The 24,989-nt window shown below is 39.3% G+C and overlaps 16 protein-coding genes across 16 annotated transcripts; 5 read left to right on the top strand and 11 right to left on the bottom strand. All coding sequences in view use genetic code 12, as the record gives it.

Annotated features, from left to right (window-relative positions):
• Positions 1–1,018: 1,018 nt before the first annotated feature.
• CANMA_004945 (kynurenine--oxoglutarate transaminase) lies at positions 1,019–2,335 on the top strand (the record flags this gene model as incomplete). The annotated part of the gene is made up of 1 exon (XM_051817274.1): positions 1,019–2,335. One exon carries the CDS (start codon positions 1,019–1,021, stop codon positions 2,333–2,335), a length of 1,317 nt encoding a protein of 438 aa, XP_051669711.1.
• Positions 2,336–2,384: 49 nt separating this feature from the next.
• Positions 2,385–3,647, bottom strand: CANMA_004944 (S-adenosylmethionine-dependent methyltransferase; the record flags this gene model as incomplete). The annotated part of the gene is made up of 1 exon (XM_051817273.1): positions 2,385–3,647. The coding sequence occupies one exon, from the start codon at positions 3,645–3,647 to the stop codon at positions 2,385–2,387; it is 1,263 nt and encodes a 420-aa protein (XP_051669710.1).
• A 172-nt stretch (positions 3,648–3,819) lies between these two features.
• CANMA_004943 (uncharacterized protein) lies at positions 3,820–4,272 on the bottom strand (the record flags this gene model as incomplete). The annotated part of the gene is made up of 1 exon (XM_051817272.1): positions 3,820–4,272. One exon carries the CDS (start codon positions 4,270–4,272, stop codon positions 3,820–3,822), a length of 453 nt encoding a protein of 150 aa, XP_051669709.1.
• Positions 4,273–4,579: 307 nt separating this feature from the next.
• Positions 4,580–5,740, bottom strand: ZRT2 (low-affinity Zn(2+) transporter; the record flags this gene model as incomplete). The annotated part of the gene is made up of 1 exon (XM_051817270.1): positions 4,580–5,740. The coding sequence occupies one exon, from the start codon at positions 5,738–5,740 to the stop codon at positions 4,580–4,582; it is 1,161 nt and encodes a 386-aa protein (XP_051669708.1).
• Positions 5,741–7,193: 1,453 nt separating this feature from the next.
• Positions 7,194–8,831, bottom strand: CANMA_004941 (uncharacterized protein; the record flags this gene model as incomplete). Its single annotated transcript, XM_051817269.1, has 1 exon — positions 7,194–8,831. The coding sequence occupies one exon, from the start codon at positions 8,829–8,831 to the stop codon at positions 7,194–7,196; it is 1,638 nt and encodes a 545-aa protein (XP_051669707.1).
• An 820-nt stretch (positions 8,832–9,651) lies between these two features.
• CANMA_004940 (uncharacterized protein) lies at positions 9,652–10,590 on the top strand (the record flags this gene model as incomplete). The annotated part of the gene is made up of 1 exon (XM_051817268.1): positions 9,652–10,590. The coding sequence occupies one exon, from the start codon at positions 9,652–9,654 to the stop codon at positions 10,588–10,590; it is 939 nt and encodes a 312-aa protein (XP_051669706.1).
• A 76-nt stretch (positions 10,591–10,666) lies between these two features.
• CANMA_004939 (mitochondrial 37S ribosomal protein MRPS8) lies at positions 10,667–11,140 on the bottom strand (the record flags this gene model as incomplete). The annotated part of the gene is made up of 1 exon (XM_051817267.1): positions 10,667–11,140. One exon carries the CDS (start codon positions 11,138–11,140, stop codon positions 10,667–10,669), a length of 474 nt encoding a protein of 157 aa, XP_051669705.1.
• Positions 11,141–11,277: 137 nt separating this feature from the next.
• On the top strand, positions 11,278–12,135 carry CANMA_004938 (uncharacterized protein; the record flags this gene model as incomplete). The annotated part of the gene is made up of 1 exon (XM_051817266.1): positions 11,278–12,135. The coding sequence occupies one exon, from the start codon at positions 11,278–11,280 to the stop codon at positions 12,133–12,135; it is 858 nt and encodes a 285-aa protein (XP_051669704.1).
• Positions 12,136–12,415: 280 nt separating this feature from the next.
• CANMA_004937 (polynucleotide 3'-phosphatase) lies at positions 12,416–13,165 on the bottom strand (the record flags this gene model as incomplete). Its single annotated transcript, XM_051817265.1, has 1 exon — positions 12,416–13,165. One exon carries the CDS (start codon positions 13,163–13,165, stop codon positions 12,416–12,418), a length of 750 nt encoding a protein of 249 aa, XP_051669703.1.
• Positions 13,166–13,271: 106 nt separating this feature from the next.
• Positions 13,272–13,979, top strand: CANMA_004936 (U4/U6-U5 snRNP complex subunit; the record flags this gene model as incomplete). Its single annotated transcript, XM_051817264.1, has 1 exon — positions 13,272–13,979. The coding sequence occupies one exon, from the start codon at positions 13,272–13,274 to the stop codon at positions 13,977–13,979; it is 708 nt and encodes a 235-aa protein (XP_051669702.1).
• Positions 13,980–14,577: 598 nt separating this feature from the next.
• On the top strand, positions 14,578–15,324 carry CANMA_004935 (uncharacterized protein; the record flags this gene model as incomplete). Its single annotated transcript, XM_051817263.1, has 1 exon — positions 14,578–15,324. One exon carries the CDS (start codon positions 14,578–14,580, stop codon positions 15,322–15,324), a length of 747 nt encoding a protein of 248 aa, XP_051669701.1.
• A 79-nt stretch (positions 15,325–15,403) lies between these two features.
• Positions 15,404–15,976, bottom strand: CPR3 (peptidylprolyl isomerase; the record flags this gene model as incomplete). The annotated part of the gene is made up of 1 exon (XM_051817262.1): positions 15,404–15,976. The coding sequence occupies one exon, from the start codon at positions 15,974–15,976 to the stop codon at positions 15,404–15,406; it is 573 nt and encodes a 190-aa protein (XP_051669700.1).
• A 206-nt stretch (positions 15,977–16,182) lies between these two features.
• On the bottom strand, positions 16,183–17,623 carry ENT3 (Ent3p; the record flags this gene model as incomplete). Its single annotated transcript, XM_051817261.1, has 2 exons — positions 16,183–17,489; positions 17,563–17,623. The coding sequence occupies 2 exons, from the start codon at positions 17,621–17,623 to the stop codon at positions 16,183–16,185; spliced, it is 1,368 nt and encodes a 455-aa protein (XP_051669699.1).
• Positions 17,624–18,080: 457 nt separating this feature from the next.
• On the bottom strand, positions 18,081–22,019 carry SAC3 (Sac3p; the record flags this gene model as incomplete). Its single annotated transcript, XM_051817259.1, has 1 exon — positions 18,081–22,019. The coding sequence occupies one exon, from the start codon at positions 22,017–22,019 to the stop codon at positions 18,081–18,083; it is 3,939 nt and encodes a 1,312-aa protein (XP_051669698.1).
• A 298-nt stretch (positions 22,020–22,317) lies between these two features.
• On the bottom strand, positions 22,318–23,142 carry CANMA_004931 (S-adenosylmethionine-dependent methyltransferase; the record flags this gene model as incomplete). The annotated part of the gene is made up of 1 exon (XM_051817258.1): positions 22,318–23,142. One exon carries the CDS (start codon positions 23,140–23,142, stop codon positions 22,318–22,320), a length of 825 nt encoding a protein of 274 aa, XP_051669697.1.
• A 261-nt stretch (positions 23,143–23,403) lies between these two features.
• HOM2 (aspartate-semialdehyde dehydrogenase) lies at positions 23,404–24,495 on the bottom strand (the record flags this gene model as incomplete). The annotated part of the gene is made up of 1 exon (XM_051817257.1): positions 23,404–24,495. The coding sequence occupies one exon, from the start codon at positions 24,493–24,495 to the stop codon at positions 23,404–23,406; it is 1,092 nt and encodes a 363-aa protein (XP_051669696.1).
• Between the last annotated feature and the right edge of the window lie 494 nt (positions 24,496–24,989).

Raw genomic sequence — 24,989 nt, 5'->3', positions numbered from 1 at the left:
AAACAGTGACGCAACAAACAAAGTTCAGAAAAAAGCAATCACGGTAAGAATTTCCCCAACTATTTATTTCTTTTCAAAAAGCAGTGGATTTACTACATGTTAGCTACGTTGGCGTGCTGTGATTTTTTGGAGTGGGGTATTACTAGTTTTATTGTTGCAAATTTTAGCGATTTCTATTTATTTTTGTGCGCAAAGGGCGTTTTTAAACTGGTTTTGAAAGTTTGCGGATTTATAACTCTATTCTAAAAATAGACAGGACTTTCACCTCCCTCGCAACTCATTTATATTTGAAATAACTTTCTAAAAATAGAATGAAGCATAACATGTTCTTGTTCATTGCTTGGATCAAATTTCAGTTGCTTTTTGTATTTAAACCTTGTCATATGTGTTGTACAAACTTGTCTCTTAGATAGACCAATGGTAGGCAACCCCTTTTCGTGTTTTTTTGCGAGCATTTGACTGGTTTAATGAAATTGCTTTATAAATATCGATCGTTCTTTACTTTTCCCTAAAGTGATATTCATGTTAGTGGGACTGAATCCTTACTCCTCTCATCTTGTGCTTAGCGTGACTAATATCAAAGAAACTAGTTTCATCACGTGACGGGCCAGTTGAATTCAGCTCACAGTACATATGATACCTTTCTTTCAGATTATCCATGAAATTTGAAACTAAAAGTAACAGGTTTACAAGATCCTTCTGATGCCCTTACATGAGGTAAAGCTTCAAACATATGACTTTACCTACATTCTGCAAACCTTCTCAATAGTTCTCTATTTTCAAATAGTTTTCCCACCCTAGAATTGATAGCGCCACACTTTTCCTATCGCGTAATTTGTTGCCGTTTATTTTTCTCAATAGACTTTGCGTTATCAAACGAGATCCTATTTTTCACCAATTAAAAAAAAACAAATACAAAGCGTCACCAGCAAACAAAAACAACAGAGTTAACCGAACCTAGTGTATGTTGAAAAGATATACTACATATAGGCCATTCACCAGATTATTTACTTCGTCAATGACAAACACAAGACAATCAGATCCAGCTTCCTTACACAACCCTTACTTTAACCTCAAGCCTGGGCAAAAGGATATCTGGTCCTTGATTAACGAGACAGCAGCTGAAGCGCAGGAGGCAAACCCTGACACCAAAATAGTCAACTTGGGACAAGGATTTTTTTCATACAGTCCTCCAGAATTTGCCATTCAAGCGGTCGATGATGCATTAACCAAGCCACAATTTAACCAATATGCGCCTGCGAGGGGTAACCCTAATTTATTGAAACAGGTAGCTTCCCACTATTCCAAAAGTTACGGGCGCAATGTGCCTATTGAAGAGGTGCAAATAACCACTGGGGCCAATGAAGGTATGTTTGCTGTGTTTTTCGGTTTCTTAACTCCAGATGACGAAGCAGTTGTGTTTGAGCCATTTTTTGATCAATATATCCCTAACATTGAAATGACCGGTGCCAAGGTCAGATATGTTGAGATAAAATACCCTAAAAAGTTAGATACTGAAACAGTGAAGGCATCTGATTGGGAAATTGATTGGGACCAATTGGAAAAAAGTATCAATGACAAAACCAAATTAATTGTTATCAATACACCCCATAACCCAATTGGTAAAGTTTTCACCAAGGAAGAATTACATAGAATTGGCGAGTTGGTAATCAAGCACAACTTGATTTTGGTTAGTGATGAAGTTTATGAAAATTTGTACTTTACCCCGGATTTCCCAAGACCAGCAAATTTGGAATCATTACCTGAGTTGAGAGAGCGTACTTTGACAGTTGGGTCTGCTGGTAAATCATTTGCAGCTACAGGGTGGAGAGTGGGATATATTCAAGGTCCAGCTCCATTGATCAAGTATGTTGCTGCTGCCCATACAAGAATCTGTTTCTCAACACCACATCCTTTGCAACAAGCAGTAGCACAAGCATTTGAACAAGTGGATAAACTCAACTACTTTAGTAAAGTTAAAAGTGACTATGTGAAGAAATACGAGTTGTTTACTAAGGTGTTTGATGATTTAGGATTGCCATACACTGTATCAGAAGGTGGGTACTTTCTCTTGGTTAATTTGTCCAAGTTGAAGATACCCGAGGATTATGATTTCCCAGAAGCGATATCCAGCAGAGGAACATTGGATTTCAAGTTAGCTTATTGGTTGATCAAGGAGATTGGTGTTGTAGGAATTCCACCAACCGAATTTTTAACTGAAGGAAGAAGACAAGGTAATGGTTTGGAGAACTGCGTTCGATTTGCCGTTTGTAAAGATGATGAAGTGTTGGAGGAAGCCGTAGAGAAATTGAAAAAATTAAAAGACTATTTATAGATATAGAGACTTAATAATTCTAAATAACAACATACATATCAAATGCCTCTTATATTTTCCTAATGAACCGTTTATAACAAAACTTCATCTCCCCAAAATCATCATACCCATCTTCGATTTCAGATTCCACTTCAACAAATTGGTCCAGCATTAATTTCCACAACAATTGTCGTTCATTTTCGAAGCTGGGCCTCAACGGAACCTCAATCAAGACACTATTATTGTTAATGTCATCATTTAAAAATAAGCTAATCATATTGACAACCCAGTGCGGGTGTTGGCTTGAATATACTGGATCACTCACCACAACAGTGGAGAAGGACTTTCCGTACACGGGCGAGCTCCCAGGTGCTGACCAGTCCAATTCAGCACAAGAATAATTTTCCAAGTTATTCAATTTGAGATTGGTTTGTAAATTGGGCACTATTTGTGGCAAATCAGTGAGTGTAGTAACCATACCCATTAAGCAACAGCACATGCCGACAAGACCAGTTCCCGAGCCTAGTTCAAGAACAGGCTCTTTTAAAAACGGGCTTCCAGTGCTGACACGTAGCAACCTTGACCCGAGAATTAGCGAGCTCCCCCAAGTTTTCAAACCGAGATTGTCATTTGTCATTGACGGCTCATTCAAGTAGATGTACTCTCTGCCATATTTTTCAAGATTGGCTAGATGTATTTTCCTCTTAAGTTGTGGCTGTGCCATACGCCCGCAGTTTTCGCTTATCCTCATGCTAGCCAAAGATTGGACCTCCTCTTTTTCAGCCTCGCTCATCCATGAAAGCTCATTAGAAACGATCCTAGTCATGTAAGCATTATACTCATTTGTGAAATTTGCTCGCAAAGCTAGCGATAAGTGTGGGACAAGACTTAATTTTGCAGATGCATTTAATCGAGGACAACTGTTGTTTAACCATGTCAATGCATTCTTCAAATGGATCAGTGAAATTGCCTTCTCTCTAAAAATCGCCTCTTCATCAGGATTTGCATTTTGTTGGCGGTTACTAGGCTCGAAATTGAGTACTTCATCCGGGGACAAAAGTTTTAAAATAGTCACGAGAACAGGATAGGGAGGCTGTAGACGTAGCATCGGCAAATCCAAGATATGAAGTGGCATTAACGCATCCTCCTCTTCTTCACATTCATCACAACTATCATCATGCCACAGCGTTACTCTCTCACTTGTGACCAGTTGATGGATGGCGATCTGTACGTGAGCCTTGACTGACAAACTGTCATCTTGTATAAATACTGAGTCCTCTTTTAACGAAGGTGTGAAGAAGGCCAACGGATCAAACTCCATCTTTGGTCTCATCGATGTTCAGTGCAATTTTTCAGAAACAAAATACTTTTGTGTTCAGAAAGTGTCATTCTTAATGCCATGAGATCAAGATAGAGATATGATGGCCATGCTACAAGTTCACTTAAAATTTCCTTCAAAGTATATGTATTATCTCTATGCACTATTTGCCACCAAAGTAGCCAGATTAAAAGTCAATAGTACGGCCATTGTAAGTCCATTCCTCGCTTTGTTTCAATGGATCTTGCTTGGGGCCACCAATTTCACCAGTTTTTGGATTCACATCCCCTTCAAACTCGGGAATAGTCTTCAAATAAGCAAAGGTACCAATATCCGAGTTATCATTAACCACAGGCGGTTTCACTGCATCTTCAATCTCTTGAGTTGTAGCACCGCTGGCAGCGGCAGCAGCTTCACGCTGTGCTGCTAGCAATCGATCGTTATAATCATCAATAGCGATCTGTGACTGGGCAATATTTTGTAATCTTTCAAACTCTTCTTGCTCGTGTTTGGGAAGTTTTGGTGGGCCCCGGTATTGCTCGGTAAACTTTGGTGGAACGGAGTAGCAGCGTAGAAGCTGTACAGATGGCACGGTTGCTTTCGAGTAAAGCTTATTTATAGTGAATTTCATTAAGGACATAGCGTTGATATTACAAGGGGTACGTCTAGTATGTGGTCGTTCCTCTAAGCAAACCTGATTTTAATTTTGGAATTATTTTTTGTGAAAGTCTCTTTGTTCCCCAAGTGAACGGTAGCGCAATATCCGACCGGAGATGATTGTATTTTCCAAGATCTTATAGAAACGGAGTAGTTCTCTACGAGCCATTATCATACACCGAGCAACACTACATTGTTATCCAGAAATGAATAAAAGCTTTGATTAAATCTATAAGGATACCGTTACTTGCAGAATAAGTTTATTTAGAATTCAAAGTGTTTGCCATAAATTATGCCCACTTGCCTAGCAAGGCCATCAAACCAGCACCCCAACACATAATAAAGTATGCTACCAACATCTTTCTGAAACCATCAGAGCCTTTAAATTCACCACTGTACAAAAACTCGTGGGCCATTAACTCAACAAGACCAGTGTAAACCAAGATACCAGCAGAGATTGAGTCAAAGACACCATTGGTGATTAAAGACCTTCTTGATCCTGGTGGGTACGAGTGTCTCACGCCAAGACCAATGGCAATAGCGATTGGAGTACAAACGGTGTAACCAAGTGCTAATAACCAAGGTGTGAATCTGTATTTCTCCCAGTTGGTGGTTGCAATCCTGGTACCCAAACCTAAACCTTCAAACATTTGGTGGAAAACCAAAACAATGTAAAGGGTTTTGAATTCGTCACCGGCAACGGCCAACGACAATCCGATAAAAACCGAGTGAAAAACGATACCAAATTCCAACACAAAAACATTTAACAATTGTCCGTAATATTGCTCCTTATTCTGGTCATTGACTGGAGTTCCCAAAGCGCCAGGATCTTGGTGTTCGTGGGCGTGTTGGAAATGGTTTGGATATGGGTTAGCCCCTAACTCTTTGTCATTTTCATGGCCAGACTCTGAAACCTCAGCATCGTCCTCAATTTCTTCCTTTTTTGGGTCAACTTTCTGCTTTACGTACAACGATTCATCACCAAAATGGGAATGTGAGTGGCCACCCGCACCACCTTCTTCGATGTCATCATTCATGGCACTCACCTTTTTATCGATTATACGATAAGCCACCAATTCAAAAAAAAACAACACAAATAGAGTCATAAGACAAATGCCAAATGCCCATGGATATTCAGATATCACCCCAGTTAAACATTCGTCTCCTAAAGCGTCGGAAGCTGGTTCCAACAAATGAATAAATGCAGTTGCAACAATCACACCACTTCCGAAATATTTAGCACCAAAAAAACACCACCATGGCAACCTAATGAACGAATATCTTGACGAGAGAATTGGAAAGAATGCTCCAAATGCTGATGTAGCCATAATTACGAAAATGGCTGAGATACGAGCACCGAATTGCTCACCATCGTAATCGTTAGTATTCTCACATTCATCTCGCTTGTTCAAGTATTCGAAAAGTGACTCTATACTACTCTGTTGACTCATGTTGATCTTGTAAAGTTTGCAACGCAGCTATGTGTTCTATGTGTCGATATTATTATGTGTAGTAAAATTATGCCAAAAGCTTGTATCGATAAACGAGGTCGATGTATATTGTTTCTTGGGGATCACAAAAGACTCTTCTACTATAGGGAACAAAAACTAGGATAAATGATAGCTAACCGGGAATGGCAGTGTCCTTTTATATTGAACGGGTTTATTGTTGAAGATTTGTGAAAAATTTGAAAAAGAATAGGCCCTTTAGGTCGTAAATGAGGTTGTGGTTATTGTGTTAAAATTAGATGCCGTGCCGAATCTAAGAGTCAATTGTTTGTAGCTATACTCTGTGATAACTACTATACCCAAATATCGTGACCTCTGTGGTTTCGTCTATGCCCAGGTTATTCTGTAAATAGTTTTCTCATGTAGGTTTTTTATTTTTAAATTTTTGCAGAAGGTATTTTCTTCAAGAAGTGAATAAAACAAAAAGAAATTAATTTTGCGTTTGTGTCATTTTTGAAACTAAGAAAATAAAATACCTTGATGGTTATCTAAATCTGCTTAATCTGTACCGCTCAAGCAAAATACGTCAAATTTTTATTTTACTATTTTTTTTTAACGAAACTTCGACTATCATCCCATAATATTTCTTGTCTCTGTTAGCAAAACCCTTCTAATGTTGCTAAGCTTAATTGGGTTAGAGAGGTTCCTACTAGAGTGTCATATTGATGCCTCAACACTCTCAACAGTTTTTTCTTTAAAAAAGGTTTTTTTTTTTCAAATTAAATTTGTCGCCGCGTGTTACAAAAATAACAATTTTAAAATTGCCAATAACCATCAAGGTGTATATTGTGTTTCTTTGTTTGTTTCTTTATTTCTTTTTCTTTGATTTGCAGTCTACTTTCCTCAACCAATGAAAGTATAGTTAAAAGTAAAGCAAAGGTCCAGTTTATGCCTAAAAATGGGTCTACAGATCATGCCATGATCAATCTCGCCTTACTATTACGTTGAAGCGCCTTTTCAAATAAGTGTTCGTATTTTGTTCACAAAAAAAAAGAACAAAAGGCGAAGGTAACGGACCTTTGAAAATCGTGTTGTTACGACAAGTTGTGACAAAGCTTGAAGAATACACTTCTACAGTCTAGGTAATCTAATGAGCTGTGTTGATTTCTATTTACCATATAGTTTACATTGTAGATTAATTAACCTGCAGGTCAATTTAATTCAATATGCCATGAAATGAGTAACAAAGTTAAAACCAGATCCAGCCTCAAGATTTCTCTCAACGCTGTTTCACTAACATTTCGGACCGATCGCGAATACTTCCAACTTGTTGGCTTTAATTCAAATACACAAGGTAGAAAATTGATTATTTTTCTATAAAGTTACCCCCCGAAAAAACATATCACACATTACCCAAAGTTTCAGCAAAACCTTTGCTAGATTGGCTCTAGATTTCTCAGAACTTGCACCACTTCCAACCAACAGCGCTATACTTGGCCCATATCCACACGATTATGGATGTTGCACTCAAAGCCCCTTCAAACAAAACGAAATTACTGTAGTTGCTCTTGGTACCGCTTGCAATCACCAATGTAGCAAAATACATACCCAATATGGTCAAGATTCCTAAAAAGAAGTACAAAGTGCCATATACTTTTCCAAATCGTTCCGATGAACAGATTTGGCCAGTACACGCTGGTATCAAAGATATCACTGCTGATGAAGATAATCCAAACATCACGCCAAACACATATAACAATGTGGCACTCTTTGCTGGATACCAGAGACCAAAGATGAATATGGTAGTAAATGTTGATGAAACCATCATCATGTTGAATCTGCCATACTTGTCGGCAAATATTCCTGATAGCAACCGGGAAGGAATACCGCATACATTGATGATCGTCAATAGTAAATACGACAGTGTCTCACTAACATCGTACTCCAACGCATACGATCCCAAGTACGTCAATGTGGTCATAGAGACCACCTCGGCTAGAAACACACCCCATGTCAAGGACACAAATTTCATGTCCTTTAAAACAGAAAAATCCAAGGCACCTTTAAGAAACCCCAATACTTTGGACCAAGCGGTATGGTCAATGCCCTCTTCATGAACTATTGCAATCTCTTCCTCTTCTTCTTCTTCAATCAGCTCCATCTCGTTAATAGAGACACTGCCAGTTCGGGTTGGTGCACCGCTTTGTCCACCAACTTCTCCAGTTCTCACTTTTCTCTCCCTTACCAATACTATGGCACAGCTCATACAAAAGAAGCAAATGCAGCTCAACACTCTGATTGCATTCTTGTATCCTATTTTATCATATAGCTGCTGTAACATGATCGCAAAGCATGAACCTCCTACTAAACCACCAATTGTAGCTATTGAACATGCCATTGCCCTTTTCTTCAAATACCAATGACTCAAAGCCCCGATCAAGGGGGACATGGCGACACTGGTTCCGATTGCTGTCAAAATCGAAAAGCTTAAAACAAACTGATACAATGTCTTGCACTCTGCAGTGCAGAATAAACCTGCACACATGAGAACAGTACCACCTATTAATGGCTTCTTAGCACCAAAGGTATCGAACAATTCTCCAAAAAATACGCCGCCAAGGTACATGACACCCAAATGCAAGGAAAACACCCAACCTATATCAGCCTTTGATACATCCTTCAACTGATTTGAAGAAACGTATGACTCAATGGCACCCAATGCATTTGGGACACCAAAATCAGCAACCAACCCGAGAAACGAACCAAGAAGCACCAAGTTTGCTTCCTTTCCACCCTCTGGGAATTCATGGGGGTTTGCTTCACTTCCGTACATTAAAGCAACAGAGCTGTTTGTGTGTTGTGTTGAAACACTTGGCCGGCGTCGGCGCATAGACGTATCTAATTCATGGGTTTGCTCGCGGTAAGGGTCATATTGCAACCCCGAAGCTTTGTTAACATCTCCATCTGTCTGTTCAATGTCTTGTAGCTCAATTCCGTGGGGGTCAAAATATCTGTTGCCGTTTGATGCAAAACGCGATGATGAGTGGATCACTTGTTGTGGAACAGTGATTGATAATGAAGAGACTGGACTCATTGAATTAGTAGAAAAATGAACGTCCCTATGAAGTTGGAAAAGCAGTATCTGTTGAGCTAACTCATCGTTTATATATTTTAGAGGTGTTATAGGGAATGAGTAATAATTAGTTTTTAAATTTTTTAGGCTTTGACTATTTTGCGCTTCCTGATGCGTCGGATGATGAATCCCGCCGGTGGATCCTTTGTTTTTTTTTTTTTTTTTCTCTTAGAGGGGGATTTGTTTAAGCCGCAGTCGATTGAGTCACAGTAGAGACTGTTACGTATTGAATACTGGGATGACAAGTAACCAATGTTAAGTACAACAGCTTACCGAAACTGACTGAATAATTTGGGGCGAGACTGGTTATTAGCATTCAAGGGGGTAGTGTAAGTATTGTCAGATGATTTATAGCTTTTCTTGACACTCTGCCTCGCTGAAACTGTGGTTTACAAAACGCTTTTCAAGAGTAGAAGCGCAAAAAGGCTACTAGCTTGACTCTAAGAGAAACAAATCTCAGCGCCGTTAAAGTTCTAGGACCAATTTATCTTAATCAAAATCAGACGTGACGAACTTTTATCTCTCAAACATCCATAAAGAACAATGAAGGGAAACACATCTGATAACAGACAGGTGAGATATATTCTTCTGGTATTGTTAGCTCTTGGGGATTCTTATTTTTGGGCTTGATAATACATATAGTAGAGGATTCTTTCAGCTGAGGCCGTCGTGCAGCTGGCCACTATTTGGAGCCGATAACAAAAAGAAAAAACAAAGCGTGTTCAAAAATAATCTCACTCAAACAAGCTCCAACACAGAATTATCTATTATACTTTTTATCATGTCTGACACAGAATCAAAGCCATCTGACAATGCAGAACAACCAGAATTGAGCAAGGAGCAAAGGTTGGAGGCTGCTCGTAAGAAATTTGAAGATATGAAAAAGAAAAAGAAGAAAGACAAGAAGAAGAAGACAAAGGCAGGTGATGAAAACAAAGACAATGGCGATGTCAGCGAGAGCAAGGAGAGCACACCACAAGCAGATGTCAATAATGAGCCAAAATTACTTGACTCGGGTGAGGCAGGTGACAAAGAAAGTAACGACAAAACAGTTGAGGAACAGAAGGACCAAGAGGAGAAAAGTGATACACTTACCAAAGATCATAAAAGTGGAAAGTCAGAGGATGAGCTTGTTGTGGAAGAAAGAATAGAGGAAGGTATTCAGACTACATCAAAGGCACTAAATGAGGAGAAGGAAAGTACATCTTTGGAGGCGAACAAAGATGCGACTACCACGCAAGACAAAGTTGACGACAAAGAAACAAGTGCACCGAAAGCTCAGGATTCTAAATCATCGCATGATTTGGATTCAATCAAATCAGACTCACTGGTGATCGATGAGTTGCAAAAGACAATCGAGGATCAAAAGACGACGATCAATGCCTTACGCAAAGAAGTCAAAGATCTCAAGCTCTCGAGGATGGATCTTGAAGATACAATTACCGACTTAAAGGCGGAAAATGAGCAGTTGAAAAAGCAAGCAACAATAGCGCCATCTTCAACGCAAGCTCCAACTTCGTCTACGTCTGTTTACAGCGGATCAACTTACCAACCGGCAAAACCACTATTCACAACTAACGACTATGCATCGGCTTCGCAACAGAATTTGAGCAAATTTAGTTCGATTGAAGATTTTAGAGAGAAGTTGATGATTTGGAAAGGCTGGCAAGTTGATATGAGAAGCTGGAGCAGCCCCAACTCAACCAAAGCAGCATTTTAAAGCAGACTACAAACCCATTTTAATGACGTAAATGTTTGACGTGTATTTACAAGTTTTCTCTAAAAGACCTTTCTCCCTATCTGATTCTGAATAAGGCTTTACCACCTAATCCCTTCTTTGCAGCATCGTTGATTTCATATAGTTCATTCTCGTGCTCTATAAACAAGCACTCTGCGGGTTGCAACTGATCAATTCTTCTAACCTTCATTCCTGATGCCAAAGTCTTTACATCTTCGGCACTTAGTTCAACTTTCTTGCTGGGCTTGGACACCATCTCGATCTTTGATATCACTGGTAGATTCTTTCTATACTTTAAATCCAACCATATCCTTCTTGTATTTATATTGTCAGGAGTTACATCTGTAGGTACCAAGTCTGGGCCGGTATTTGATCCCCGTTGTATACCTGATATGAACCCTTGGTTGTATAATTGGATAGCTACTTGCAAGTTTGTTCTATTGTATGGAACAGCCGTCTTTGCTAGAGTGACATTATGGCAGTTCTTTATATGGGCACAGAACCTGGACAAAGTAACTAATGAAGTGGGCATGGCCAGTGGTTGTTACAGCTTGTTCGTCTTCGTTGTGAAAAAAAATTAAAAAAATTAAAAAAAAAAATATTGGTTTTTTCTGTCACATCAGAAAAAGCAAAACGCTTAGTTGAATTGCGTGATATCTATACATCAACATGTTTAGACTAGGACAATTGGGAAGGACAATAGCCGCACCTAGGTTGAACCTAAGCCTAGGCTCAGTGAAGAGAATACCATTACAAGCTAGCTGCAGAAATTATGTCATTGTCCACAAAGACTTGTCCAAAACCAAAAAGGAACCAAGAATTAGATACATTGCGTACTTAGTGGCGGTATCGTGGGTCGCTATTTGGTTTGTTTCAGGCCAGGTGGACAAGAAAAAACCCAAGCAATACATGTCGGAACGTGAATTTCAAGAGTACGAACAAAGCACGGGAATAAAGAGAAGACACAAGTTAATTACCTCCGATTTGAATTCAAAGTACAAATTCTATGTCATTCCCTACATCTATTCCGATGAAGAATTGGAAAACATTAGATCCAGTTTGAAGAAGGCCGATCCATCAAGGAAAATTGTCGTCCTTGATCCTTCAAAGTTGGTTGCCGAAGAAAAGGCTGACGAAACTAAGCGATACTCTGCATTGATTAATGATTTAGATGCTGCTCACAAACCTTATCCGCCAGGGTTGATCACAGCTATCTTGAAAAACCACATTCAGTTTTTGATGAATACCAGGGAAGGTACTTTTGACACCAATTATCTTATCAAAAATTATCCTCAGACTACAAGTGAAGCTATTAAATTTGAAAATGATGTGTCTGATATTAGCAAGTGTTTGATTTTACACTACGACGTCTTGAACGAGTTGCCCAAGCAGAAAAATGACAACGAAGTGAGAAGCATCAAAAATGTTGAAGGATACTTCGATTCAGTGGGCAAGTCAAAATCATTGGTTTCCAAGTTTGACCAAATGGATAAAAAGTTTGAGGAGATCATGTTAGAAGACTATTGAAATATCTAATCTATTACAATTTTTCTATTTAAAAGGCACGCACGGTTTGATGCATCAATACAGGTTTCACAATTACGAATTGAAAAACCACCTTCGACAGAGAACAGCAGGAGAGAGTGCAGTTGACCTCTGTTTCTTCTGTTCGTCCGTATGCAAAAGATTCAAAGCTTTATATCGTCATTCTATCGACCTAAATGTAAATATTAATACATGCCGAGAATTAATTTAACCACATGCCCATCGTGTGTCATTGATGGCGTATCACTAAACATCCTGGCTGTCAAAAAAACTCTTCAGGGGTTTTAAAACTTATCTTTGCATTCTCGGCAAATTTGAAGTCACTATCCAGAAAGTCCTGCTTTCTACCAGCAGCATCTCCCACGTAGAAACTATTTTCGTAATCTATCACTTTTCCTTTCTCGGCTAGGACGCTTTCCAAATCCTGCCATATTCCAATGGCTGGCTTCCTAGTCAATTTATGTTGTTCTTCAGTTGAAGTGGAGCCTTTCAGTGGCTTTTTCGGTGAAGCATAAACGTAAATTGATTCGACTTTATACTTTGCCAACTCATTGTAAATGAGGTTCAACTTTGCTCTCAAATTGGAATAGGATTTGCTATCCTTATTAGCAACAACAGCTCCTTGGTTGGTAAAAATGACTATAAGATGTCCGAGATTGAAATATTTTGCGACGGTTTGCGGGGTCATTGTTGGCGATTTCCCCCACCATTTCCAATCGCCCGGTCCTCTTGAAAACTTGGCGCCAGATTTAGTGTCAATCAATGTACCATCAAGGTCAAATGCTGCTACTTTCACTTTCTCAGCAGGAAGAGCTGGTACTGTTGAAATATTTCGGATTAAATGTGTCCCTATCGTTTCCCAACCTTGTTTGAACTTGACATTTTTTAAGCTCATATCGACTTTTTCTACTATCGACTTTTGACCAGCTGCTGTACTTGGAAGCTTATCTACCGAGTGAACGTCCTTTTTTGGGGGCTTACTGATCATTGATGTAATATCATACTGTGCCATAACTCCTTTGTTCTTTGAAGTTATGGAAAACGCGCCAGAACGCAAAAATAAATAACTAATGTAGCGATAGTATGCTTTCTTATAGTGACACCCACTATAAACTGCCATGTCGGACCAGGATAAGAAGTCAATAGACCAGTACGGACGCCAAAAGTGGAATGTTGATGTATATGCACAGGAAGCTCGCGATAAAAAGAGAAAGGTTGACCATGTCACCCTGTCATCACAATACGTTATTGACAAAAATGTCGATGACTCTAAAACACACATCAAGCAAAGAAATACACTACTTGAAGAGTCGCTAAATGCAGTCCAAACATTCAACCTCATAAATCCGGATAAAGCTACTACCACCACATTTGGAACAAACAAGAGGTTCGGGTTTGTATGTCCTGTCTGTAACTTGTCATTTCGAGACAATTTGGCATTGATAGATCATTTTAACTCGCCACAGCATGTTAGTAAAGTATTCCAACTGAATAAATCAGGAGATCAATTGCTACAGACAGAGCTTTTAGATGGTGGTATTCGACGAGCAACCCTTGAGGAAGTTGTGAGTGTCATGGAAAATTTAGTTGCAAAACGGATGAAGGAGAAAAGCTTGCAACAGGGAGAAGGTCCATCTTTTACCCAGCGGGTTGAAATGAGGAAGAAGTTTGAGGATGAGAAGAAGAGGAGACGGTTAGATAAGCGTAAATTGCAGAGCAAGCGAAAGAAACAGAGATTACAGACAGACGTGAATCATGCCGCTTTGAATTCTGATATAAATGAAATCATGGGGTTTACAGGGTTTGGTTCATCTAAGCCAAGATGAGATTGGAATAGACTAGATCTGATTAATTTACTGAACCTTATTGCAATTGAAGCCTTAAGCAGCTCTTTCGATTGGAAAAGCGGTGCATATATCGACAAATTGGGACGGAAAGCACACATACCAAAGCCATATGGTGTGAATGAATTAAATCCTCCAACAATATGAAGCAAGTACTGTCTTCTACAATATTCTCAAGTGAATCCGAATAGTCACGTGACATACTTTATAGATTCAGTACTCTCTATTTGGTTTGACAAGAACACTTTCTGCTGGATGAGAGGTAGAAGTATGGAAACTGCATATATCACCTAGTATATATCCATCCAAATAAGACTTTGAACATGTCTGTTGGAAAATAAACCCGTTCTGTAGCATCAATGATAATTCTCTTTTAATTTCAGCTTTTTTTAGTTTTTTTTTTTCACTGTCAACAGAAAAAACGAGCGTAGAAAACTAACCAATAAAATTTTACTGAAAACAATCAATCTCATTGAGACCCCTGTGCATTACTAGTAACTCAAACCTCCCGTACTTGCACTTACCCATCGGTTGATACGATACTTGATCTTGCTCTACGCGGACTAACCCTATAGCCAACATGAAGTTCACTTTTAAATTTCCACTTTCGACGCTTTTGAAATACAAGCCAGGAAAGTTCAATTTCCAATTAGAACAAAACATCCGTCAAAAGCTAGACTCCTTGCCATCTGTAACGAGGATCTACACTAACCCAGATGGAACACCTAGAGTACCTTCAGATGAAGAATTCAAGACTATAGGAGAATTGCAAAATTTATATTATAAAAGAAACCATTCTGAATGGAACTACATATTACCAGGGGTTTCCAGAGATCAATTAAAATTGTTTGAAGATAACTCGCAGGATTTGAACCACTTCCAATTTGTCACCAAGGATGCTGGTAAAATCATTGACAAAATCCCATATAAGGACGAACAAACGGGAAGTTTGAAATGGAAGGTTATAAGAGAAACACCAAAGGCTGAAGGATGGGAAATTCCATATTTCTACATTGTGTTACCGGTGTTTGCCTATGTCCTCTACGTCAAATATACATCCCAGATGAAGGCAAGAGAAGCTGAGGGTCCAGATTGGGCAGAGAAGGAGTTGAGGTTGAGAGCTATGGAAGAATACTTCCATGGTGATACTGTCAAGGCCAAGGAGTTCTTGAGCAACGAAAACAAGTCTGACAAGGAGATAAGAGAAAGAGATGACTTGGTTATATCAAGAATCTTGGCTGGTGATTATGATAAATTAGCTCAATTGAAAAAGAAGTTGCCAAAGGATTTGATCAAGGTGGAAGAAGATCCTATTTTTAAATATTGAAAAGGTGTATAAAGAATGTTTCATATTATAGGATTACATCGCTAAAGACCTAATGTATTTTTTGTAAACAAGCATTTATTTATTCCTCTTCAACTCCGGAATCTTCAATGACAACCTTGGCAGTTGGGGTTCCCGATTGGGTTCCATAACTCTCAATTTTCTTAACAACGTCGTACCCGTCAATCACTTCTCCAAAGACAACATGGTGTCCATCCAACCATGGAGTTTGTACGGTAGTGATAAAGAACTGAGAACCATTTGTGTTTGGTCCAGCATTGGCCATAGACAATAAACCAGGTTTATTGTGCTTCTTGTCAAAGTTTTCATCTTCAAATTTCTTACCCCAAATTGGAGAGTAACCTCCATACCCCTTTCCAGTTTCGAAATCTCCACCTTGCAACATGAATTGGGGAATGATTCTGTGGAATATTGATCCCTTGTATCCAATTCCCTTTTCACCAGTAGCTAAAACTTTAAAGTTTTCTGCTGTTTTAGGAACAACATCATCGTATAATTCAAATTTAATTGGTGGTTGCAATTCTCCGTCAATTGAAGTTTGGAAGAATACCTTAGTTCCCAAGACCCTTGGGGTAGTTGAAAACAACCTTGAAGCAGTAGGGTTAATGGTTCTAGTTAATGCTGATTTGAACATATTCGTAATGGGTGGATCGTAACGAGTAGCTTTTGCTATGTAGAAACAAATGGGGACTCACTCGCAATTTTTTCTTTCATAGAATCCGACAGAAGGAAATTTATCTCTCTTTCTCTCCTTTCTACGCACTTTTATATCCGATAACTTTACAAGCTAAACCAGACAAAAGAATTGAAGAGACATACATATATAATTCTCTAAGTTTTCTAAAAGCTTAACAAATCTACATCTCCTCCATTGTTATTGTTATTGTTTGTGTTTGAATTTGCTGTGGGCTTCGATTGATTGTTTGAACTAAAGTCGCCGAAAAGATCATCTTTTTGTGAAGTTGTAGTAGGTGTCGAAGTAGCAGAGGATGTAGCTGCCTTTGCTTGAGAGCCACTTGCTCTATTACCACTACTCTTGGTTTTAGCAGACAGGAACAAGGAGGAGAAAGCATCGTTGTTGGAGGTTTTAGCGGGACCAGTAGAGGAAGAACCTGTGTTTGATGACGAGACTCCACTGAACACATTTTGTTGCGATGGAAATTGCTGAAATTGTGGAATAGATTGTGACAGATGTTGTTGTTGCTGTTGCTGCTGTTGAGGTTGATATAAACTGGACAAGTTATTTGTTAAGTTGTTTTGCTTTTGAGGTTGAGAAGGCGCAGCTTGGAAATCATCGAAATCATCGTCATCATCCTCTGCATCTGGATGGGCACCTGAACTGCTAAATGCATTTTGCTTTGGAGCATCATCCAATCCCAACAAATCACCCAAAAGATCAGCTTGAGGCTCTTGTGGTTGTGGCTTTGCCTTGGCCGCAGCCCTAGCATTCACTCTTGAAGCGCGGGTAGTTGCCTTCGATACGGCCGTCTTAGGAGTAGGTTGAACATCATATTCTTCGAATTGGTCTCCCCCGGTTCCGGTTGCTCCATTATTGTAAGCTGAAGCAGGGTCGTCATATCTCTCACCATAGACACCCCCATCACCATAGACTCTATTGTTGAATTCATCATCATCAACGTCAGTAAAAGTGGAAGAGGATCCACCCAAGCCAGTTCCAATGGAGGAGGCACCGCCAAATGCTGCTGACGAAACACCACCGAATTTCTTCTGATTTGCTCTGGCCTTTTTCCGTTCGCTTCTAATTTGAGCATCGTCATTCAACAAGGTGATCAAATTTTTTGACTTATTTCTAACATTGATACCTTGATCCCTACCTTTGGAGTCAATGTAGTGAAATGATTTTAACATTTGTATTAATGAGAGATTTGACCTAACGTCGTCGATGATTCTTTCACTTCCATTCTTGATCAAGTAGTCCAACAATTGTAATGATTTGTAGATTTGTCTCCATTCATTGGCAGCCTTGTCGGTAAATCTACGAAAAATAAAGGCTAAAACCTCTTCTCTCTCTCTATAGTTGTATGTGGCTGAAGCAATTTGTGCCATCAAGGTCGAAGGTGCACCCCATGGCTCGTTGTTTGTAGCCTCCCTAACTTTGGACTCAATCTCGGTGTAGTTCATCGCAACTAAATCATGTTAGTAATTGATAAACCTCAGACAGTATAGAATGTGATGATAACATACCATTTTGTGCCTTACGCACGTACGCCTTGACCTCGTAAAGGTTCAAGTTTTTGGCAGCGTCCTTTAAAAGATCCATTGTTCTCCTTTGCTTGGTATTTTATTTTCCAGACTGAATAGTGTACCTTTTGAGGCAGTTTTATCCTGATAATTAGTGTAGATAGATGGAGTGGTTTACCCAATGGAATAATATCTAGTTGATTGTGTCTGTATATAAATGAGTAAGGCAGCTACTCTTCCGGTTAACAACGATGATGATTTTCTTTTCGTTGGTCTGATTGAGACAAAATTATAAAATTTCACAAATGGAAAAACGGCAATAAAATGGCAACGCAGGCAAAACAGTAATAGAGAGGGAGAAAGAGGCAAAAAAAGAAATCCTTTCACTAAATTTTGTAAAGAGTGACTTTTAATCCGTGGAAACTCTTTACTTTAGTTCCACTTCTATTAGGCGTCTTACAGAGAATAGTATTTGGTGTAAAGAGATAGTCAAATGTTACGTGTCTATCTTTCTATTAAAAATATAACCAAGTCTTCTATGCATTCCCTTTTTCTGTTTTGTGGTACTTGTTTCGAACACTCGCGGTTAATCTTCTCAATTTGCGAAGTTTATCATCTTCATCAGAGCCTGCTGCAAGTTCAGTTTCATCTATTATTGCTGGTTTCCTCTTGGGAGATGTATTTGGGGTGCTTTCTTCAACAACACCCCTGCCAAACCCTCCTAGTATGGAATTGTTAGACATCATCGAGGTATTCAAAAATGTTGAGTTACCACTGACCAGACTCAAGTTATGCCTGCTTCCACGCCGAGCAATGATCTGTGCCAACGATCGGTTGGCAATATCATTAGTGTTTGTTGGGTTATCTGCATATTTTGAAGTGTGATGGAAGTTTATGGAGCGGTTGAGGTAGTCATACTTTCTAAGCTTCCTGGCATTTTCCATCAAACTATTGTCTTTTTCAACGATGTCGTTGTTTCTTGCAAGGTCCTCTTGCGCTTTCTTGATAAGTTCGTCTTCTTGTTTCATTCTTTGCTTCTCTCTTGCTTTAATCGCTTGTTTCACACCTCTTGGACTGAGCTCACTGTCGAAGTCGTTTCCAATTTTATTAAAAGACAGGGTGAGCACACGGCTAATACTGTCATGTTCATTGGCCATGTCACAAAAAATGAGGTTCTTCAAACTCTTTGTAGTGGCATAATCTTGTAAACCCAAATACTTCACAGCTTCATCGCTTGATATTCCTGATTGTGTAGCATCCCAGAATAAAACAAGAACACTGGGTTTATAATTTGCGAACCTCTCGCACATGGAAATTATCTTCTTCAACACCTTGGCGTCTTTAGTCAACTTATCCTTAATTCTTTCACCCGAGTCTATACATAAGCCACATTCAAATAAAAGAAAACTGCAATCGCGAAGGAAGTTCTTAGTGACATACTCTTTTCTGGGCAAACTCGTGATGTCCAAATCGACTTTATCACTCTCTATATGGTTTTCATAAACCATAATATCCATATTTGGCTTTAACCCAAATTTTGCAATTAACCATTTCGAATACTCATTTTCCCAATTTTCCACCACTAGCAACCACTTGAGCTTTACGTTTTCTTCCTTTATGTCAAGAGATACCTTGGATGCACATGTGTCTGCAAAATTTTTCAAGTCTAAAGGCTCCCACAATTGTTTCATTTCTTTTTGCTTGTTAACAAAATCCGTCATAGATGGGTCAGATCTAGGTTTCTTGCTCGCTGAAGTGGAACTCAATAGATCATTGCTCGACTTTCGTTTCAAAGAGCTTCCAACGGAGACAGATTGAAGCTCGCGTCTTTTTGCCTGTCTGGATCTGTATGAAAGTACACCTTTCGCCGCCCTCCTTGTCAATTGACGAATGGCATGTTTCTGAACAATAATATTGTTCATATATTCAGCAGCAGCTTCTAATGTACTCTGATAAGTGCCTTCGGCAACAAACGCAGAAAACAACTCGTCCTCTAAAGTCTTGATGATATTGAGGCGTTGGACTTTGACATTGTGTCTATGAAGGATATTAGTCAAAATTGATTTCGTTTCAGAATCGACCAAATTGGTGACCACATCGTGTATAATCCCATTTAGAGCCTTTTCGAACAAATGGTGATTGATCAACTTATCGGGGCTCTTTACGGTGACTTGGCTCTCCTTTGCATGAGCAGAAGGTTGTGAAAATATCTTTTGTGGCAATGGCTTGGCATCTTGCACCAGGAACAACGGTTTTGATTCAGCTTTCAATTTATTTGTGTCCGCATTTTGAACAAGTGGGGCCGGTTGTGGTGTTCCAAATGGTTTGCTGAATGAAAAATCTATTTTCGGCTTTGTAGTAATATCATTGTTTGCAATGGTAGGTTCAGGCTTTGTCGTTTTTGCTGCTTTGTTTGTATTACTGGAAGGCCCAAATTGGAATGCAGGACCTGTTGAGGTTATGTTAGAGCCCAGTGTGATTGCAGTAGGCTTTGCTTGCAGAAAGTTGGCCGTTTTGGAATGTGAAATTGTTCTGCTCTGCGATTGCGGTGGTGAAAACTTTGGCTCAGATGGCTTAAATGAATCACCAACAGGAGTTATAGCAGCAAATGTGGTGGGGCTTGGCTGAAAGCTAGTTGCAACTGGATTCGATGTTAATTTCCTTGTTGGAGTAATAACGTCATTGTTAGACTTTAAGTAGAAGCTGACATTGGGAGTACCACTATTTATGATACTCTTTAAGTCATTTCCCTTGAGTTTGCGATTCAATTGCGATGAATGTATTGGGGGGTACTTTGGTTTATCGTAAAATGAGTTAAGCTTGTACTGCTTTTCAAGTTTCTCCTTATTAAACAAATCAACCAATGTCTCTCCATTCTCAATGACAATATCTATTTCATAGTATTTCAAAAATTTTATCAACTTTTCACTCAGATCAAACCCTAGTAGGTTTCTAAGGGTATCCATTTGATATGGTTTCCCACGTGTATGAAAAGTCCTCGACATTGCCTTCAATGCATAGAATCTAATTTCACTGAAATGTGTTTCAAGTAAGCATGCCATCAACAATGGCGTTGCATCGCTATATACAATCCGGAAAAACTCGACATATAAGTCCAATGCACCAATCAAGTTCTTTACACCACGTTCAACTATATTATTCTGCGATATGATTTTTCGCAAGTTCAATGCTAATTGAACCCTGCCATCTTGGTAAATATGGTCGGGTAAATTTTGTATCTGTCTCTCCAATTCGGGATCTCGAATATGACTAAGCAAGTGGTAAGCGCGAAATTCTGCTTCATTGGGTGAGCTGCCACCATTATTACGCACGTCCTGATATATTTCCATCAATGTTTGTAGAGCCTTGTTGAATTGCTCTAGTTCTTGTTGTTGCGAGAATTCAACGTCACTGCCAGCCATTATATGGAGGGACAAAAGGTGGATCCTAACAATCCTTTCATTACAGTCAACTGCTTCTGGACCAAAACTGTTTTGATACGTAAAGTCTTGTCTAATCGACCTCGTCCTGTCCCACAAAAATGAATGCGACTCGGGCAATTTGTTGACCACATGGTCCACTAAATAATTCAAGGTGATTTTCAAAACATGAGGTGGCCTTACTTCTGATGGCAACGGTGGTGGTTGACCAGCTGCGGGTCTTGAAAACGCTTTGACCGCTTTAGCCTTTGTAATTTTATTAGTCAGGGGATCTCTTTCCAATGTGTTGACATTATTTTCTAACTGTCTTCGTACTCTCTCGAATACAGGGCACATATCCAAACACGACCCTTGAAATGCTATTGCTTCATTCAAATTCTTTGCTGTATTTTCAGCATCAACAAGTCCTAAAGTCTCCATTTCTTTTCTTTCAACTTCCCTGAGTTTCTGTAGGTCTTCGTATAGCCCTTGATAGTCTTTACCTTGGTTTGCTGACTCCATCTGTTCCATCTTGATTTGGTTTTGCTTGTCCCATTCATTTTGCACAAACGGTGGAGTGTCGAGATACTTTGGCTGTGTTAAGAAGTATTTGGGGGTCGGTCGAGGTTTTATGCTCTTTTTCAATTGTTGGAATCCAAATGCCCGAGGGTTTGAAAATAGTGGGCCAGTTGAAGAGACTTCTTCTTGCGAATAAGTTTGAGATTGAGATGATTGGTTGTCAATTCTCTGCAATGAGGATCCATTACCATTATTCAGTATCAGGATTGTGTCTTTTGACCCGTAGCCAGAATGAATATACATATTACCTGAGCGATCGTTTGAAGTTTCATTTGGTTTTCTTTTGGGTCGAAGCTTTTCCAAACCATAATTTGATTTGCTTGGTGTATTCTGTTGATTACCACCGTGTCCAAATGCTGACATGCCATTGAATGCAGTTCCATTAGCCAATGGTGGATTGGTTTCCTTGTTATTGAATGCAGTGAAATTGTTTTTGGCATTATTTATTGGTGTCCCGCTTTCAAACGTGAAGGACATGTCTTTAACAATTTTATATACAAGATTATAATGCAATTATGGATAAATGATAGTTCATGTGCTTCGTAAAATGCCGTATTTATGAAAGAATAGTAGATGTCAGACGGGCCTTAAGAGACGAGCTCCTCTTTTTTTCTCAGTTGCAGATTTGGTGATGTTTTGGAGAAAAGCTACCAGGTTACTGTTCATTTACCTACACACTGTGAGAGAGATAGATAAAGCAGAAAAGTGATAAGAATCAGACTAAAAAGGACTACAGTTGAGAAGATTCTTCTTGTTTTGTTCGATTTAGAATCATCTATTGTATTTTTGTCACGTAGTAAACTTGGTATCCCGATTTGAGTCCTTCATTCAACAAATTCGAAGGAACTACGGATGTACATAGTCCATCTGCATGTACCAAATCTATAACAAATTGTTCAATTGTCACTGCATCTCTCAACTGAATCGCAATTAAAGCATATGCGTCTGAATGTAAAAGGGTTTTAAGCGTATTAATGAAAGGTCCCACCAAGTACTCGTTATAAATAGTATCGCATGCAATTATTACATCTATCGGTTGAGTTTCAAGCTTTGAAACATTAAAGTATCCATTGTCGACATCCTCCCAATCAAATTCTATCACGTCAAGGGTGATATTCAGATTTGGTGACGATCTAGGCAAGGTGGTACTTTTGTAGTTTGCAACATTGGCCATGATGTTCTCCCTTAATAGTTTTAAAATGTGTCTTTGATCAGTTGCAATATAGTGACCAGCAAGTTTCAGTAAGGCCGATGCACAGACGCCGCCAACGCCTGACCCCAACTCTAAAACAACATGGGACTTTGATAGCTTGAATGGACACAATGGAGATAGTAGCCAGTCTGCTACATGAATAGAAGTGTTCCAACATATGTACCCTGTAGTACTCGTTGTTTGCTTTGACGACAATTGTGAAATGGATTGCCTCACTGTAAGATCGATATTACTCTCGGGGAGTGAAATGGTGACGTGGTCAGATGCCTTATCGACAAATCCCAAATTGTTCAAAGGAGCGTTTTCGGAGTACAACAAGAATACATGCTCATCTAAGTTGTCACGATTGAGCGTTGCTAACTGTAGGACAATAGCAGCATCAGCCATGACAAGCGGCTAGTAAGAAAGAACTGTGAGAATTTATGCTCGCGATGCGGCGTGCGTCTGCAAATGACAAAAGCAAAAGCGTTTATTATTGAGACAGTGGTAGCATCAATAGATGGTGGCAATGTATAAGGCTAAGACGAAGAGTTAAACTACTCATGACGTTTGCTGGAAACTGGAACAGCATCCCACGCATAGCATAAATATAAAAAAACTCTACAAGGGGTTTACTTTCAAATTGCATTAATGATTGTTCATACTTTTCTAAATTAATCCTCTGGCATTTAAAATCTCGGCGATCAAGATACCAGAACCAGCGGCTCCAATGACAGTATTATGCGACAAAACAACCATCTTAAAGTCCAACAAAGAGTCTTCTCTAACTCTACCCACGGAAACACCGTATCCATTGTCCCTCTCCCTGTCCAATCTTGGTTGTGGCCTGTCTTCTTGTTCCAAAACATGTATGGTTTGCTTTGGGGCTGAGTGACAGCCGAGTTTTGCTGCATCACATTGGTACTCTCTCAATGCCTTCTTGACATCCTCAACAGATGGCGCAGGCCTGTTGGCAAATCTAAACGATATACATTCAGTGTGTCCATCAATGACTGGCACACGGTTACATTGAGCGCTAACTTTCATATCCTCGTCTGGGATGTTGACCACTTCGGTACCTTCTTTATTGAGCAAACCAAGGATCTTTTTCGTTTCCCATTCCAATTTGTCCTCTTCTCCACTGATGTATGGGACAATGTTGTCCAAAATGTCCATTCCTGATACACCAGGCGAGAACCCAGCTCCAGAGATAGCTTGTAACGTAGTGGCTGTTAATGCATCAATTGGACCAAACTTTTCCACCAATGGTTTCAATGGAGCAACTAAACCAGCTGTGGAACAGTTGGAAATACAGATGAGGTAGCCGGTCTTCTTACCCTCGGCATGGGATTTCTTGACTTTGTTCTCTATAATGTCCAAATGTTCAGGATTTACAATTGGAACAACTAATGGAACATCTTTCTCTCTTCTGTAGTTCTTTGCATTTGAAACGACAGCCAATCCTGCTTCGACAAAGCTCTTTTCCACTTCACCTGCAACGTCTGAATCTAACCCAGAAAACACGATGTCACACTCTTTGAATCTACCTTCCGGCTCACAAGATTGGACAACAATGTTTTGAGCTGATTCGGGTAATATGTCGGTTTGTTTCCAGCTAACGGCATCCTTATATGCCTTACCTGCAGATCTTGACGAAGCTCCCAATGCATGAATTTCAAAATCTGGGTGTTGTGATAACAATAAAATAAATCTCTGGCCCACAGAACCTGTGGCTCCTAAAACTCCTGCTTTCTTAGCCATAGTGAACTTTTTTAGTATGTGTTTGAATAAAGAAGTTGTCAATCGTTGTTAAGATTTTTCAGTTAGTCACCTCTTGTGCTTTTCTTTTTTTTTGTTTCTTTTTTGTTTTTGTTCGATTATGTAATCCCACTTTTGATGATTCATTTTTTGGCTTTGTGTAATTTAAAGACACCAAATCGTGAGACAGATGACCGATCGGTAGCCGTGTGAAAGTGAGTATCTGTGATATTAAATTGTAGACTAGCAACACTTATGACTTACTTGTTAAATTTGTCATTTGTAAAGTAACCTTTGGCCAAGCTCTTTGTAGAAAATGGTGTAATTAATGTGCATTGAAGTTTTACTTTAAACTTTCCAAAACATTTCGCATCAAAACAAGAAGAAGGTGGGCAAGTTTTTAAAGTTTATGAAGATGTTTGAATGAAACCACCCAAAAGTTTTAACTCTCTAAGATACTTTTACAGAGGAATTGGAAAGTTGAAAGTCGAAACTTC

This window comes from Candida margitis (genome assembly GCF_024628925.1).
Source record: "Candida margitis strain CBS 14175 chromosome Unknown scaffold1, whole genome shotgun sequence".
Classification (NCBI taxonomy): Eukaryota; Fungi; Ascomycota; class Pichiomycetes; order Serinales; family Debaryomycetaceae; genus Lodderomyces; species Lodderomyces margitis.
This window is presented reverse-complemented; position numbering and strand designations above follow the sequence as displayed.